General features: G+C 38.1%; 1 protein-coding gene across 2 annotated transcripts; it reads left to right on the top strand.

Moving 5' to 3' along the window:
- Positions 1-3,740: 3,740 nt before the first annotated feature.
- On the top strand, positions 3,741-18,468 carry PRR15 (proline rich 15). 2 transcript variants are annotated; one of them, XM_073677922.1, is made up of 2 exons: positions 3,741-3,981; positions 16,587-18,468. In XM_073677922.1, the coding sequence occupies exon 2, from the start codon at positions 16,648-16,650 to the stop codon at positions 17,026-17,028; it is 381 nt and encodes a 126-aa protein (XP_073534023.1). In that variant the 5' UTR covers positions 3,741-3,981; positions 16,587-16,647; the 3' UTR covers positions 17,029-18,468. The 2 variants fall into 2 exon arrangements, with proteins under 2 accessions (XP_073534023.1, XP_073534024.1); XM_073677923.1 differs by having other exon boundaries at positions 3,741-3,952.
- Positions 18,469-18,767: the final 299 nt, after the last annotated feature.

Here is an 18,767-nt window from a genome sequence, read left to right on the forward strand (position 1 = left end):
TCACCCGTATATGTAACGTCAGAAGATCATTTTGACTAGATATACGCTTGGCAGTACAATGGAGTGTAGATTCTGCATTAATGTCATTGAACAATAATTCACAGACTTCCCTTCACTTTTAAACCATTAGAAACCAGACTCTTCCTGTTTCTTGAGGTTCGGGGATTGGTATCGCTTCTTCTGGCTTTCTACTGTTTGGTAGTTTGATGCAATTCCAGCCACCAGTTCAGCTTTCATAAGATCATGAAACTCTAAAAGGAAAAATTTCCTGCCAACATTTAATTTATAGAAGTATTTCATGAATTAACATCTCCTCCTGCTGTAGATACATAGAAATCAGACTCCAGGAAAAGTGGAAAGTTAGTAGATGACAGTGAATGGGTATAGTCAATGGCGGACACACACAGAATAGTACCCCTATGCAAGAACAGTATATTGACCCTTTGCGGTCCAATAGCTCAACATAATGCACAATTCCACCTGTTTTGGAGGTGTAAATGGACCCCCTTACTACCTGGGCTCTTGTGTGGCATCACAGGTTGCACCAATGGTATGTCCACCCCTGAGTAAAGCAATTAATTATGTATAAAATATAAATCTTCTCTGATTAGCGTTCTCATCAGAAGAGACAGGCGTTCTTCACATGAACCACCATAAACTTTTTTGAACCACGTGAAGCTGATATCGGAGATATCAGTTATCACCACTTTATTATCTGTGTTGCTCATAGAGAATCATATAATGTTTTTCAAGTGAACAAAGTCCATATAATAGGAATGACTGCGGAAAAACCTTCAGACTCCAACCTGTTTCCTTATCCTGCATAATTTGTGGACGCTTGGATTACCTGTGGTTCTACAATATGGAGCTATTGGGGCACTTTATGCCATCATATAACCTGCGTGGCAGAGGCCAAACAGAATAAAAATGGTCGACAGAAAAAAACATACATAATTGCCAGACATGACATAGCTTTGTAACACTTTGTCTCAAGAGTTCAAACCTCAAAGCAAAATTACCACTAGAGTGAGGGCATAGTAAGGGCACAGATGCTTGGCAGGACATGCGCCAGGCCTTTATCTCTTGTGCCACATTAACTGGATTTTGTGTAATAACAATTGTTCCGGGAAGACTTCACTAAATAACTCAGTAATCTTCTTTTCTGATGGTGCTAAAAATGGTCACTGTATGTTCTCTCTTAAGGGAACAGTCACCTTTTATAGATTTTTATACTTAAACCAAGGGTGCAAAACCTGCAGTTCAGGGTGCACATGCGGCCTGCTATGCCATTATGTCATTATGTATGGCTCCCAGAAATACTATGTGTGGCTATGTTCATGAAGTTTCCATATCAGAGAAAAGAGGAGTGGCTCTGTGTCCTCCATGAATTTTAGGAGAAAAGGGTCCTTAACCTCTTTTTTCACTCCAGAAAGATGTATATGAGTTACAGGTGTCCGTCTATGCTTGTGACTCTCTACATTGTAGTTTATGGCATTTAAGGCTACAATGGAAAGAGCCTCATTCATGTGTGGCCTTCCCCTCTCCAGCTGTTGAGGGTGATGTGGTCTCCATTCTTCCCATAGGGGGTTCTACTTTCTGGACGACTATCAAGCATGTATGACATACAGTTTTGATATGCCAGAAATGTCTCAGATTGTAATACCTATTTAACGACAGTGACAATGTGACCCTTGGACCAGAAAAAGCTGTGCACCCCTTACCTAGACTGTTGCTGTTAAAAGATGTCATCAACATATCCCCCATGACCATCACTGACTAGAAAGAAAGGGCGCCATGCTCTTTGAGTATACTAACAGTCTGTTATCAGAAATGTCCACTGTAAGGAGCTGCCCATTTACTAAAGACTATGATACTTTTCCAGAAACGGACCACCATTTTTGTTAATATTATTATTGTGTTTTATTAGTGATTTACTTGTTATGTTTTATATAGTTCTGCCAACTTGTCAGTATGTGCACTAGATTCACTTGTAAAATGTCCAGCATTCCACTAATCTGTATCTCAGGATATCTGTATCTCAGGAGCATCTAACCATTGTTCCAACAGCCAATAATCTCATTATGTGTGTGTAGATTGTAGACACAGTGGAGCCGTCACCACAGGGGGTCTTACATGCGGTCTCAGATGAAGGCTTCTAGAATATTCTTCATTGTTTTAGCGAACAGTGAATGTTTAAGGGGGAGGGTGATCACTTCTGACCTGGGAGGGGACTGATCCCAGTGGAAGAAAGTGGAGACATGTTTTAGAGAGTTGTGTGGAAAGATTGAAGGAAGAGGATGGAGACCGTGGACTTGGAAGGATGGATGGATAAACATGTTACCATTATGGATTATGTCATTTGGATTTAAACTTTCTTAAAAGGACTGCTCCTACTTGATACCTGTGCTTTCATCATTTTATCTGCCGTCTAGAGGATCATGGACTGTGGCTACAGACTATACTGGCTGGAGATAATAAATCTGTGGGCCAACCAAAAGTTGGGAGACAGTGAGTATGGCCTTATACAAAGCCAGTGGAACTTCTGAACCCAGATTGGGAACTTAAGGACTGAGAGAACTGTAGTTTGGCCATTTACCTGGAATTGCTTTATTACCATGGCTGTGATCAATAAAATATTGTTGCATCGCTAACCTACCTAGGTGATTACTTACAACCCATAACCTCAGATCTTTACATCCACATCCCAATATCTTTGCAGTAGAGATCAGTGAATCTTTTGAAATTCTAATTTGACGAAACTTTGTCGAATTTTGACAAATCTTTTTGCAAATTGTAAGCTCTCCAATTGCCCTGGAAAGACATGAATAGCACTCTGAAGTCTCCATGGACTGTACTCAACTCACTTCAAGTTTTTTAATGCAAACGCAGTGTCAGTAATGTCAAAGCGACCTCAACATATATGGCTATGGGTAAACGGATACTAACCATTCTTCACTGTTGTGCCCTCACACTGTAATGTTCATTCAGTGTTTTATGGCTTTCTGTTCCTATCAGCTAAGTTTTGAGCTGTGACATCCTTTAACTATCCAGATTCATCATAAGATGGCTGCTGCATTTCCTGCTTATGATTTTATACAAGCTATAACAGTCCCTCCCGATTAGCTGTGCTATACCATTTGATTGGATAACTGCAAATCATTATGGGGAAGCCCAACTAGCCGTTCCTGAAAGTATATGAGCCTTCTATGGCTGATGCAGTCTTCAGCCATGTGTAAAATAGAGGTGACCTTTTCAGGCAAATCAAATTTCAAATTATTTGAGTTTGCAGGGTTTATCAAATTCCTGAAACTTCGACACAAATTCAATTTAGATCAAATCGATTCACTCATCTACAGTTTGCGTATGGGAATTTCCAATAACAGATCTTCAAGAAAGGAAGGGACATAACATTGCAGCCTCTTATTTTCTAGAAATTTTCAACTAATTTTCATAAGATATCTCTAATGTGGGTCTTAGTAGTGCAGAAGTATGGGGTCTATCTAGATGACATCTATATATACTGTATACATATATGTTCAATGTGTAATTCGTAAATATAATGGTAACCCAAGTCATTTTTTAGGAATATTTATAAATTTATATTGTCTCGTCATTATGCCCAGTAGGCATCCCTTCTGCCGTCTGGAGCTGACATTCCTTTCATTATGTCCCGTGCTGTAGTGAGGTGAACAGGTGCAGGGTTGTCTGCAGTGACGTGTGACTGGCACCTCCTACCTGTGCTACCTGTACAATCCCACAGCCTCCTGCACATTACTCGCTGTTCTGTGCTGGGGCTGCAGCGTCTCTCCACCTGGAACTCATATACTGAGGACTATGAGTCACAAAGACACCTGAATGTCACCTGCTGCCCTAACCAAGGGTCTATAGCTGGCGCTGTGCTGGACATCTGATCTTCTTGTTGCTGTTTTCCTTCCCAGCTCCTGTGAGATTGGTAAGAAAACACAGAGGTGCTGCTAACAGGTGAGCACTGGCCTCCTGGGACCCTGCAACTATGGCACACAGAACAGTATGAGTGATGAGATATTGTGTATCCAGTGTATAAGCCGTCCATACCGGATGCTAAAACGCCAGAATATGGGATATTTTCCAGAGTTTGGATATATTAGAAGTAAAGTTATGAGTACTTGATTTTAGATGGCTAATTTATGTTTTTTTATATGGCGTCAGATTGTTATCTTGTAGAAGAAATATGTTTGCTGTTGAATTGACTGCTCAAAATGGGAAAAAAAGCGTGTAAACTGATAACATTTGTCTCCAGGGGATTTCTATAAAAATGATTTTTGCATGTTGGAAAGAAATTTCCATATATGTCTCCTAGATATACTGAATACAGCTGCAATGATCATTTCTTGGGGTGTCTGTGAGCAGTGATTCTAGAGGGGGACATGACCCTTTGTTGAACGCTTGAACCCCTTTACACTAAAGTGATGGCAGTCTCTGGGCTAATATACTGGAGGACCAGGGAAATCCCTTACTCTTTATTGTGTTGTGGTTTTGTATTTTGAAAAAAAACAAAAAAAAAACATGGTAGTTTTTGATGTACTTGTTTCAAGCCAAAGTCAGAAATGTATACGGCGAAAAGGAGAAGGGCAAGTTATTCCTTTATATTTCCTGTAACTTTTGAATCCACTTATCGCCTTGGCACAAAAAAGCCTTATTTGTGAAACCACCTGGAAGGACGTTTAAGTCCTTGAGAAAACCCCAACATGGAGCCTCAATCTCACAGACTCCCACCATGAAGAGTCACAAGATAGCAGTATTTCCCCTTTTAATTCACAGTTTCCAAATGCTGAGCTTTCTTCGGAATATCATGTATGACCAGATGGTAAAAAATGTAGTACCCCAACCAAATTTCTAAAAGGCTATAATTATGGTAGGAAATTAGGAACATGTATGGTACAGAATAATATATGAATATTTCCCTGAGTACACATTCACATGCAAATAGTAATGGATTCAAGGTTGCTCTAAATTAGTCTATGGATATACTATATTCTTTTTAGAAGCGTTGGTTTCATTTAGCTGTGTGATAAAAAGTTAATCTGATCGTTTGGTTTTGTGTAAATAAAGTGAAGTCATTGTATGAGGAAAAGTTAAGCAACTTTCTAATATGCTCTGAGTTTTATTAACTCACCATATTCAAGATCTCCATTACTTGTCAGTGAATGGAAATATTCATACTTCTCAGACTGGCTACAGTTGCATCCAATCTAGGAAATCATCAGAGAGGCTAAGTGTACATCTGTATTTGTCATTTTCCATTGCCTTTTAGTCGTAACAGAAGAATGAACCTGATGGTAATGGTGGATCTGTCAAATGATGGACACCAGTAAGCACCCAATGGACTGCATTGACTATAGTGAAGTTCCTCGGGCTTCCCTCAAGGTGTCCTTGACCTATGTATCTATATATCCTTGACCTATATATATATATATGTGTATATATATATATATATATATATATTAACTTACCTGTGACTTCGCTACCAACAAGCCTTGTGCTAAGTAGATGAAGCTCTGGGCAAAAACTTATCCTAAGGCCTCATTTGTTTTTCAAGTAGGGGCTCATACTCATCTGAGTGCAATCCAATAAAAAATAGGATTGCACTCTGACCAATGTTAATCTATGAGTCCCTGCTCAGTTTTTTCTCAACTCAGATCGGACTGAGAAAAAAATCGCAGCATGCTGTGATTTGCTGCATATTGGACGAGACTCGCCAATGCAAGTCAATGGGTGCAAATAAAAAAATTGCACCCCACTCGGACCATGCAAGCGCCGTCCGATTTTTTTCCTTGAAAACCCGACATTTCATCAGCTGCGTACAGTAAAATCACAGCGTGACAAGTCAGAATCGAATAGATAGAATAGACATATATACATAGAATAGATAGATATAAAGATGTCAGTGACTTATACAATTAGTACAGTGACTGTGTAGCTTACTGTCGATGTATTTAATTACTAAATGAATACATTTCAGAAAAAATTGGCGTGGGATCCCCCAAAATTTTATTAACCAGCAGAGGGAAAGCGGACATCTGGGGCTGATGTTTATAGCCTGGAAAGGGTATACAGATGTATACTTAGCCTTTACTGGTTATTAAAATGGGGGACACCCCAAAAAAGATGTGGGCTTCCCCTATAATTAATAACCAGTAAAGGCTAGGCAGACAGCTGTGGGCTGATATTGATAGGCTAAGAGGGGCCATGGATATTGGCCCCCTCCCAGACTAAAGACATCAGCTCTCAGCCACCCCAGAAAAGGCGCATCCATAAGATGCGTCAATTCTGGCCCTTAGCCTCCGCTCTACCCACTTGCCCTGGTGCCTTAACAAGTGGGGTAATAGGGTTGGGGTTGATCTCAGCTTTGTATTGGCAGCTGACATCAAGTACGCCCCCATTGCTAACCCCATAGAGAAATTGTTAAAAAAACAAAACATCCAGAATAAAGTCCTTTATTTGAAATAATAACACAGACTCTTTAATTGAATCTAAATTTACCAAAAAGCCTTATACTTATCATAACGCCCAATCCATTGAAGCCCATGTCACCTGTAAAAGAGTGAAAAAAATAAACAACCATATTCCTCACCTCTCTGACGCGAAGATAATAATTGTCCCGAGACTCATTTCAATCGGATATCATTCGGATGCAAGGTGATAAAAATTGCATTGTAATCGCATGAAAATCGCATGACACTTTCATGACACTCGTCCCACTTTTCAGGAATGATATCGAACTGTTTTTATTACGGTGATGGGTATGAGCCCTTAGTGTATTTCAAGGACGCGTTTTCCACAGATAGAACGCATACCCATTATGGTCTATGGGGCTGTTCACATGTATGTGTTTTTTATAGACCGGGTATCCACAAAAAAAAATCATGAAGATATGTTTGTTTTTGAATCAAGTCACGGATCAAGATCACGCATACAATTTTATGGGTCCTTGGAAATCATGGACAGCACACGGATTATATCTGTGTGTCATCTGTGCACTGTCTGATTTTAACATTGCAATGGGTAGGAGACGCTTCGCAATTTTTGCTTTGCATACGAAAAAATCACTGACAAAATATTAATGGTAAAAATTGACACACTGAGGAACGTCTGATCCAACACACTGATGAAAATTGCACCATTATTTGCATGCGAGAAAAATCACTGAAGTCTGAATGAGGCCCATATTGTAGCAAGCTACAGGACAAGGACAGGGGAGAATCCTGCATTGATAATGTACTGGTATTTGGTGTTCAGAGTGAATTACTGACTCTAGAATTCGTATCAAATTCTCAGCATTTAAAAATATTCGATCTGCAGATTCTCAGGATTTCAGGATGTGTGGAAGAATCGTTTCATTCACGGACAGGAAGCAAAGAACATGGAAATAGGAATTGCAACACAAAGTTTTGTCTTCAGAAGTGCCCCCGACCAAAATCTGTGACTATCCCCCGCCATACTATGTGCCATGTATAGCTCTGGTGTCTTATGTGCAGGAACAGGGCCCATGTGTGACTGCTAAAAAACCACAGTATAAGATTAGTGTAAATAAGATAAAAATGGATTATACAGCAGCTATTAAGTATCACGCCATATTTACCTTACCATATATGTATCCGCATTCTTTAAATACTGGGACATAAGCTCAAAAAAACTCATGTAAAATTGGGACGTACTACATTAATGAATTGCACAATTCTTGTTAATTTTTTTTTAAAATTTGCTAGGGAGTGTTGATGTGAAAAAGCTATATATAATACAACTGGTCTCTCAAAATGGTGTGCTGTTTCTTCAGCACAAAGAAAAGGTTTCCAGCGATAGGTAAGTTAAAACTTCACTTTTCTTTATTAAGTCCAGTTTAAAAAGATTATTCCAAGATGAACAGGAGCAACCACCATATAGTAATCCCAGTGAGATCAACGCGTTTCGACTCAGTCTTAGTTAGTCTTAGTCATGATCTAAAGATCTAAAGATCATGACTAAGACTGAGTCGAAACGCGTTGATCTCACTGGGATTACTATATGGTGGTTGCTCCTGTTCATCTTGGAATAATCTTTTTAAACTGGACTTAATAAAGAAAAGTCAAGTTTTAACTTACCTATCGCTGGAGACCTTTTCTTCTTTGTGCTGCTATTGAATCGACCCGAACCAGGGCGGCTCCTTGCGAGGATCTTTTGGGGAAGAAAGATGCTTTTACCACTGGTGAGCTGACTCTCCTTATCCCTATTTCCCTTTCTTGTATATTTGCCGTTTCTTAAGTCCTGCAACATTATGACAGACAAGGATAGACTACACACGTGCGTCTTTGTATGATGGATAAATGCATGAAAAAAATAGCCATATGGCCACATTCACACATTCAGTATTTGGTCAGTATTTTACTTTATTTGTAAGCAAAAACCAGGAGTGGAACAATCAGAGGAAAAGTATAATCGAAACACGTCACCACTTGCGCATTCTTCACTCACTCCTGGTTTTGGCTTACAAATACTGAGATAAAATACTGACCAAATACTGAACATGTGAACGTGGCCTATGAGTGAGAAAGGGTCTATATGAAGTGTTGAGTGCTCCTCAAATACAAAGATCTCAGATGTCAGTGATTTTTCTCCTTAGCCTGTCTCGGCGTTTATCTGACTGCACTGGGATGACATCCGAATGCAGTCTGATATTTCACATGCACCCATAGACTTGTATGGGTACGAGTGAGCCGAATCCCACTGCCATTCGCAGCATTCTGCGATTGTTCTCTCATGCCGAATTGGCATAAGAAAATAATCACAGATGAGAGCTGCCCCATAGAATAACACTGGTCCAAGTGTTGTGCGATGTTTTATCGCATAGTACTTGGCCGTGTTATACGCTAGTCTGATCCCGGCGTTAGGCTATATTCTCACTTTGAGATTTTGGTGAGTTTTTGATGTTGTGTATTTTCGCTGTGTCGAAAACATGGTCTCTTACAGTTCTAGCAAAGTGGATGGGATTTATAGAAATCTCTTTTTTTTTAACTCAGGGTAATCTTTACTGGAACTGTAAGAAGCTGTGTTTCTGAAACAACAAAAACATGCAGCGTCAAAAACTAATTGTGAGCAGAGAGCCTAAATGAGTTTTAAGGACCTCTTTTCAGGCTCTCTAATGAGATTATAAACCCTCTAGCAATGAGTCATTTTCAGAATTTTATTGCTCGTCTCTTGTTTTTGCCATTGTATAACTTCAGAGAGTCATCTCAGTGAATTGATCAGATGTATTTTGGGTATACTATAGACTGTTGATATAAACAAACATGTGCCCAACAAACTTGAACCTCCCCCCAATGTAGAAAAAATACACTGAAGCAAATTTAACTTCGCTGGACTGAGTCGGCCACAGCTTTATTTAAGGTTTATTTAACCAACTATCTTTTAACCATCAAAACCAAAACGGTATGCCCCAGCGGACTCCCGATGGGAAAATCCAACTTCAGTTTCATTAAAACTCCAACCAGATAATTTTTACCACCAGCTGAGCCTTAATTCTAAAATAAACAAAAACTTTATAAACAGCTCATAAAAAAACTTTTTTTTTACAATACAAGGGAGGGAGGGAAACTCCTTTTCAGTGAGTAACCAAGAAGAGGGAGAAAAAAACCTTTATTACTGGATTACTATACATTTAACATATAACAGGGGGGAAGGGGAGGTGCTAGGAAAGGAGAGAGCGGACAGCATAAGCAGAAAACTGGCAATAACAATGAAACCCTCCTCCTCTTCAACATATAGTTAGTGCGGCTGAAATTAACCCCAACCGCACCAGAATTAAGCACCAGCATAAAGCATAAAGCAAAAAAAGAAGGTGGGGGGGAGAGAGAAAGGGCCCGAACTGGAAAAAGGAGCCAGCCTATCTCACCAGTCAAGGACCCCTACCCTATGAGGATTGTGGTCCACTATAAAATATTTACTTTTGTGTCCTGGTAAAACATTTTCAAAATGTGCCTTGTGACCAAACACATTAGGACCTTACCCGTTAATAATCTGTTCCATAGCCAGCAGTATGCCATGACGTATCTGCCTCTGGCTTGTTATGAGAAAGAAATAGTGTGCAGTATTTTAATTGCAGGTCATTTTTTGGCTGACAGCTTGGGATAATTCACCTTGACAATGACGTGATTGCTACCTGCCTGCCGCAGGTAACTGCATGAAGGTAATCCCTGATTAAAGCCGTCCTTCAACTTCCTTTTGTCAATTGTTTTCAAAGATAAAAGTGTCCTATATACATGCACATACACAAAAAACTACTGAATACAGTCCACAATGTAGTACTATGACCGTCTTACATACACAAGGCCAAAAAAAATACTCCATGGGCTTGGTTTGTCAGCTTAAGCCTTGGGAGATTTCCCTGGTATATAGGGTGTATAGTAGAAGGGAACTACATGAACATTCATATTTCCTAATATTATCTACCCTAAGAATTCATAAGAACTTTTAGCCAATTTCTATATAAAACTTAAGGCAATAGTTAGCTTTATTGCAGATTTTCAATGTTAATTCTAGATTTTCAAACTTTGCAATGTTAGGTTAAGTTCCCACGATGAGAATTTGGTGCATTTTTCCAGTGTATATTTTAGTGCACAAAATACTCAGTGTATTAGAATTCCAGCAAAGTGAATGGGATTTATAGACATCTCATGCCCTATGCGCTTTATAATTACGCTGCAGAAACTGACCTCCAGTGCAATTTATTTATCAATCTACAACATGTCAATTTCTCTTGTGGTAAAGATGCGTTTTATTTGCGGATTTTCCCCATTGACTTGAATGATACGAAGAAAACTTTCAGCTAAAAATGCATATGATGCGGAAACGCACTAGAAAAAGCATGTAATCTGCGCATGACTGTACCAGTAAAGTTTTAACCAAGCTAAGTAGAGGAAGTTTTCAAAACAAAGCAGTTTATTTAAAAAGCGACATATCAAAAAGAGACAAAAAGCACAGCTGAAAAAATAAAACCACAATAAAAACGCATGTAAAAAAATGCAGTGAAAAATGCAAGGAACCTAATGTAGCTAATTGCTGCAGAAAATCTGCAACATCAGAAAATCAAGTTTTCACAATAAATATTTGGAGCGTTTCATTGCCCAATGGAAGATCTTGTACTACAGAATGCTACGTTTTGGGGTTGACACATAAATCTGATTTACAGGACAGACTTGTGAAGAGTATGGACATTGGAAAATGTATATGTTTTAAAAGTGATTGACTAACGTAAGAATGAATTTTCCTTTTTCTTATTCTATGAGCTGAATGTGGCTGGGTCTGATGTAGTGAGGATGATGGAGAGTAGTAAGAGCTAAAGATCTGACACGGGGTGGAGATGTGAGACTACTACTCCTATGATAAAACTACCTGTTTCATTGTGATATTAGTAACATTGCACACCACTTCTCGATTTTAGTAAGCATGCTATGGGTAGGTATTGTAGGTAACACTTGATGCCATGTCAGAGGTATACATATGGGACTGATGGCTCTCATGTGATTTCAGGATTCTTAGGGCAGTGCTGGTTTGCTGTAAAAACTATTATCTGCCAAATGTTTAACCCTGTAAGCAATGCTAATGCCAAATCCCTGGCACAATAAAATGTTTACACTGCAAGCAATGAGCAGATGTATTTAGAGCCAGGTCACTTGACAAAGGCAGTGCTAGGTGGATGAATTACCTGTGTTACATCATATATATTAATACTACAGCATTCCTTATCCCTTGAGTTTTTGTGGTGCTATCCCCATTGACGTAAATCAGAGAAAACACTTTTATAAACTATTTTATTTAATGGCCTTCAGCTGGATCTCAAGCTATGGCGATGGATGAACGCTCTGTTGGAAGGTCGATCTTGTGCAAGTCTAGTTAGGGTCTTTCTGCTGTTATCTTGATTGTGTCAAGCCATCGGGTTGCTGCTCTTCCTCTTCGCCTTGTTTCCTCTATTATTCCGACCATGATGTCCTTCTCCAGTGATTGCTCTGTTCGTGTTTAAAGTAGGCAAGTTGTAGCTTAGTGATCCTTGCTTTGACTGACATGTCTGGCTTGATTTGTTCCAAAATTGATTTGTTTGTTCATCTTGCCATCCATGGTATTAATAACATCCTTCTCCAGCATCATATTTCGAAGGCATTGATTCTTCTTCTGTCTTGTTTCTTTATCATCCAGGTTTCATATCTATATGTTACTACAGAAAAGACCAGACTATGTACGAACTGTGTCTTCATCGCCAGTGAAATGTTCCTCAATTTGAAAACCTTATCCAGTGACTATATTGTTGATTTTTCCATAGCTATTCTCCTATTGACTAGCTATTCTCCTATTGACTTTCGGTGTTTTGCTGCACCTTGAATGATCATTGATCCGAGTAGGTTGAAGTCCTTTACAACTTCCAGTTCTTCGCCGTCCATCTCAAATGGGTCCTTGTCATAACTGGCAGTAGTCAATATCTTTGTCTTCTTTGTATTGAGTAGGAGTCCCATGTTCGAGCTTTCCATCTTGACACTCCTTCATTCCATCTACACTTGTTGCAATCAATGTTGTATCATCTGCGTATTTAAGATTGTTGATGATTCGCCTTCCTTAAAATAGATGCTGCATATAAATTGAAGATAAATGGTGACAGGATGCAGTCTTGTCTGACTCCTCGCTCTACTTTCAACCATGTCGTGTCGCCGTGTTCCGTTCAGACTGTTGCTTCTTGGTCGATGTAAAGGTTTTTAATGAGGCTGACCAGATGGTTTGGCACACCCATATCCTTCATGGTATTTCAAAGTTTCTGGTGATCAACATAGTCGAAGACTTTGCTGTAGTCGATGAAACAAAAATAGATCTCGTTGTTGTATTCTTTGACCTTTTCCATTATCCATCTAATGTTAGCAATTACATCTTTTCCTCCTTTGCCTTTTCTGAATCCTGCTTGTTCCTCTGTCAGCTCCTTGTCAAAGTAAGGCTGTAGCTGTCTTTGTATGATCTTCAGAAGTATCTTGCTTGCATGAGGTATGAGCGCAATAGTCTGATAGTTTCCACAGTTTGTAGCACCTCCTTTTTGGAATAGGAATAAACACTGATCTTATCCAGTCCTTGGGCCATTTACCAGTTGTCCATATCTGTTGATACAGGCATGTGATGACATCAACTGCTGCTTCAGAAGACTTTTTTTTTTTATTATTATTATTATTTATAAACTGCATGTGCTTCATTATTATATGCGGTTTTGCAATAGATTTGTTAGAAATATCTCTAGGAACATTTATAACCAAGTTCTGCTTTATGAATTTTTAATGTAGCGCCCATTCCAGGGACGTAGCTAGAGGAGACTACTAAGTTGGGAAGAATGAGTCTACGATATGCTTTGCACTTGTGATCATAACTAAATTGCCCCTGTTTAAAGCACCTTTACAAAGTAGCCACCATTTAGTACGATTGAGTAGTAAAGATAGAAGTAATTAGATACATTGATCAGAAGAACTGATGACAACTTCCCCAATAGACTTGCTCCACCCAGTAACCTTGTCACTATTTTGCTTACAACGTGATAACATTTCATGCATTGTGCCCCCTCCCCATGTATAATTAAATAATTGACTTCATCATATCAAGCATGTCATATTATAATGTAATCAGTTACTTCCTATAATTCGCATAAGGGGAAATAATGTCCTTTCTCAATATCATCAAATCCAATCAAATAAATGCAAATAAAAGAAAGAGTATCTTCAAAAAATGAAGTTCCCCAACACCATTCTACTGTTAGTTTCATCAGGCACATCAAAAAGCAATTTCCTGAAAATCTATATAATATGATAGTAAAACAGGTGAAATTAAAAAATGGCTCAGTCTGATAGTAGAGGACAACTCAAGGAAATATGGTTATGAGTTCCAGTGTTGTCATTCACTACAGAGCAGAAGAAGTGGTGACGTCTATTGAACCGTGTGACCAACACTTCCATCTTTTACTCTGAATAGGGAAGATGAAAAAATAGACAGATTAGATATATAAATAGACAGTTTCAATAATAGAGTTTTTTTAAGAAATGCTCACAAAGAACTTGTTTTGCTTTGCTTAATCAACTACGAATAACTAAGCAAACCAAACGCACAGGCGAAACCAAAATTTATCGTGTATCTGTTCATCTCTGTATCTACGTGTTCCTTCAGGGAATTTACACAACATGCCCTACTCAGCTGGCTGATTAGAAAGGCCGAAGACAAACTATGTTGTTTCGGCCTGACCACCGTTTGCAGTGTTTGACTAAGGATGGGTGCATACTCCGAAAATGAATACAGGCAGGCTTGATTCACAAAGCTTAATACATTAGACACAGCTTGGTACAACCGGTGTTTGTCTAGTTTTTATTACATGGGTAAAGACATGAGGTTCTTAGTGCACATTTTAATCAAAGTGTGTGAGCTCATTTGGCTGCAACAAGTCAACCTTATTTAGATGGGACCCTATATTCTTATTTAGATGGAACCCTATACAAACAAATCTTTCTAGACCTCAAATGGTCTGGGGAACAATAGGATCCGGGTATATTTTATCCTAATTGAAACCAGCCTTGGACAAATGAGTGGATAGGGTACATGATCAACATTGAGGTAGGCACATCATCCTAGTGTGGGAAGCACTATCTATCATATCCAATTAACATGAAGGTGCTCGTATGCCGCCGAGGCTAGCAGATTGGTTTTTAGACTTTGATCAAAATGTGCACAAGGTACCTCACATTTTTAAGTGTGCAGCAATAGTCTAATTCATATATTCAATGTCGCAGAGTGGCTTTGTATTTGTATTTGAGTTGTACCACAGCCATGCCACACTCGCACCTTCATAATCATGTTACACTATTGGTAGTGAGGACCATTCAAATTTTTTTGCAATGTGCATTTGAGAAGTTGGGCTGCCTTCATATTGGTGAACCCTATCCACCATTGTTTTCAAGGCCAGTTTTAAAGGAGTTGTCCCAAAAACAAAGTACATTTTAATCAAGATATTTTTAAATAAAAATAAATGATTATTGTTATTATTCCAAGTTCTATTCATTAAAAGTGACTTTGTTAATGGGATAACCCCTTTAATTAGAATAAAATATAGCTGGTTCATATTTTTAATTTGAGGCTTTAGCAGAAAAAGAAATTAATTTGTTTAGTATGGGATCCCATCTTATAGAGGTCTGTGCTTAGTCAGGCTTAATAAAGGACCATGCAGGTCTGATACATGTTGCCTTGGAGCACCAAGAATATTTCTTTTGTGCCTCCTTAATTTTTGTGCTGTTGTGTTTAACCATTTTTTGTTCCTTTTATACTACTGGATCAATAAAGCAATTCTTTTAAGTTAATGTGAGTGCCAGCTATCGTTTGGACTGTTGAGTTTGATCAAAATATATGTAAAGTAACCTTATGCTGTTATGTGTGTGGCAATAGTGTATGCATAAGTGCTGTTGCATTGTTCTTCAACTGACTAATTTTTGTTGGACTACTTCTCTGGTGAACCCTGCTCATTGAGAAATGATTTTGCCCAAATGGTCACTGTTTGAAAGTATGTGTATGACATATAAATCTTTACCATATATTGTTCCAAACGGAAACACAAATTTCAAGTGCATCCAGTATGTAAGTGCATCCTGTATGAGGGGCGGACATACTGTTGGCGCAACAGGGGCCAAGAGTTAACGGGGCCCAATACTTCCTCTAATGCAGGTGGAATTGTGCACTATGATGAGCTATTGGACTGCAAAGGGGTCCACTTTTGTCTTTGTCTGCCCCTCTCTAGTATAGAGCATATATTATTTTACATGTGAATTGAGAATGTTTAGAATGAATGAGGAAAAAAGAAGAAGCAGATTTCTCTAATAAGATATACTACAAAGTTTATTTTCACATGTACTATTGCTTTATGAAAAAAAAAAAATATATGGTTATTCTTTAAGAAATGAGGCCCATTGTATTTAAAATGTTATTAAAGAAGATTGGAGTACAATGTACTAACATTAATCTACACAATTGGGCATGAGTTCTTGATTTGTCCTAGTTGAGACATTTTTTGCAAATATACAGTATAATTCTGTCTTCATGTAGAATTTCAATTTGTGGTTCATTTATGATCTTGTTTTTACCTCAGTTTTTGATGCTTTTATATTATGCTCCATGAAATAGTGGAAGATATACTGTATGGGTTTTGATAGCATTGTATAAATGTAGAAATTACAATGTGAGTAAAAGTGGATCTGTCATCGCATTTCACAATACAAACTGCAGATATTACTACTGATGAATATGATGTACACATTAGAATTACTATGTAATCTGGAAATTAAGATTAGGCAAGGACACATTAACAAAAGGTTATACAATCCTTCTATAAAGAATTTTCAAATTAAGTACACCAGTCTCATCAGGTCACAAAGATCTATTTGACAAAGTATGACATTTTTTATTATGAAGTCTTGTGATAGACCTGCTTTAAAGACATTCTTTACACACATTTTTCTATTGACTTATATAACATATCTCTGTATCTGACCCCATATTTATCAATTTTGCAGAAGGAGAGTTAAGAAGAACTGAGCATCTTCACATCAACTTGGACTAAGGATCAAACTGATCATGGCTGAAAGTGCTACAGGAAAGAGTAGCACCAACAACTGGTGGAAATCACTGACTGTTCGTAAAAAGCCTAAGGAGATTTCTGTCTACACTTCAGAAAACTCTGAGGACAGATCATGGGGAGTAGTCGGTGGATCACTAAGTTCCTCCCCTGGGTCTAGAGAAAATCAACACCCTAACTCAATGTCTAGTGGTGCAACAGAACTCAATAATGACGCAAAGTCAGATAAGTCACATGCTGCCAACACTGGTAGGAGGAACCTCAAGATATCTCGCTCAGGACGGTTCAAGGAGAAGAGGAAAGTTCGTGCCACTTTACCAGATAGCTCAAAGTTCTTTCAAGAGAACCCATCTTCACATTCAAACGATGAGAGACAATGAAGTCTAAGGAATCCTGCTAGAGACTAATCAAATATTGCATCAAAAGGCTGCTGATGGGCCATTTCTGCTTTTTTGTGTTTCCCTTGGCATCAACACTTTGCATTGTGTCACTGTGGTTTAATGCCATGCTTATTGGTACGTGAGTTAGTTCATCAATATAACAAGGACATATTGTGTGTTTCATAGTCAAAGGGCAAAAAAAAAGTTTTCTGTCCAAAGGTTGATGTTAGTGAAAGTTAATTGCATTTATAAAATGTAATTGTAAGATAGATTTATCTATGAAGAGATAAATCTCTTGAAAACAAGGACTTTTGAAGAAATAAATCTAAGCTGAAGATTAAGGTCTGTACTTGATACATGGTGCTAAGATGTAGCACTAATTATATTTTTAATTTCTGGTGTCTTGAGAAGCTGTATCACAGTGGTGCCCAAGCTGCGTCTCTCCGGTTGTTGCCGAACTACTACTCCAAGCTGACTTGGAGTAGTAGATCCTCAACACCAGATGAGTGACAGGTAGTGTAGGACAACACTGCTTCATTACTTATGTTTAATGTCACCATTTAGCTGTATTAACATGTCAGATTTATGGATATTCACAAGTGAAAAATTTGTTACAAAATTTCAAAAGCTTAAGTGTGCGTATTTCTAGTTATTGTCCAAGTGCCTATAGAATACACAAATCAGCAACTTTGCAAATACTACGGAGTATAAAACCACCTACTGTTTTGTACCTACGGTATATATTCAGACCTATGTCGTCATGGGTTCAAACTACAAAAACCTGTGTAGTCTTATCTCCACTACCTTGGTCAGAGGCTAGAAGACACTGCCTTTAAAAACTTTTTGACACCAGAAAATCGGAATGATAAATTCTACCAGTGTTTTTTTTTTTGCAAACTTCATTAAAATTAATGGAACAGGCATAGAAACGTTTCTAACAAGTTTGCTATGTGTGATTATACAGTAATAGCACCAATGCTTTTCATGAAACCCAAGATTGTAACATGAAAAAATATCGGCTTGCCTATTGTCATAGATTTCATAATTGAAGGATTCATTATTTATTTTTTTAAAGATAGAGATTTCTATATCAAAACTTTTTTTTCTATATTCTGATAACATTTAAATTTATTTCTTATTATAAAATTTGGGCCTTTTTTGATAAAGGCTGAAAGGATTTACTGCTTTGAAGAGTCGCTGAGCAGATTAATTTTGTTCTGATTTAGAACCTTTATTAAGAATCACTCTCCAAAAGTGCACTTTGAACTGGAATATTTTCGTAGTTTTCTAGTCGTGTAGTTAGTGAGGGGCTGCTTTTGTATGTTTAAAGATAAAAACTTCTGATCAAATATTTTGTAATTGGTATTCATTCCATTCGTGAAGATGGATACCGAAATGCCATTGCTCTAATGAATATTAAAAGAAAATGTTGACACTGAAGCACATGGTTGATCACTTTATTTCGAACGTTTTGGTCTGAGCTTACTAGAATAAACATAGGCCTCGTTCAGACGTCTGTTTTTCACATATAGATCCTTTACCAGTTAGTCTATGGGCATGTTTTGTGTGTCCTCAAAAAAATCCACCATATGTATCCAGTTTGCTGATCTAACTCCAAGTGAATAGTTATGTGAAAATAAGGGATAGTACTCAGACGCCATATATCCGTGTGTCGTCTGAGTGCAGTGTGTTTTTTTACTGTTTAGTAAGTAGGAGAAACTTGGAAATGTATTTTTTTC

The sequence above is a fragment of the Phyllobates terribilis genome, unplaced genomic scaffold (assembly GCF_046119375.1).
Source record: "Phyllobates terribilis strain yellow unplaced genomic scaffold, ASM4611937v1 Scaffold_4__5_contigs__length_816908805, whole genome shotgun sequence".
NCBI classification, from domain to species: Eukaryota; Metazoa; Chordata; class Amphibia; order Anura; family Dendrobatidae; genus Phyllobates; species Phyllobates terribilis.

Coding starts and splice junctions, on each gene's coding strand:
- PRR15 (XM_073677922.1), top strand. CDS start 16,648: ATGGCTGAAAGTGCTACAGGAAAGAGTAGCACCAACAACTGGTGGAAA.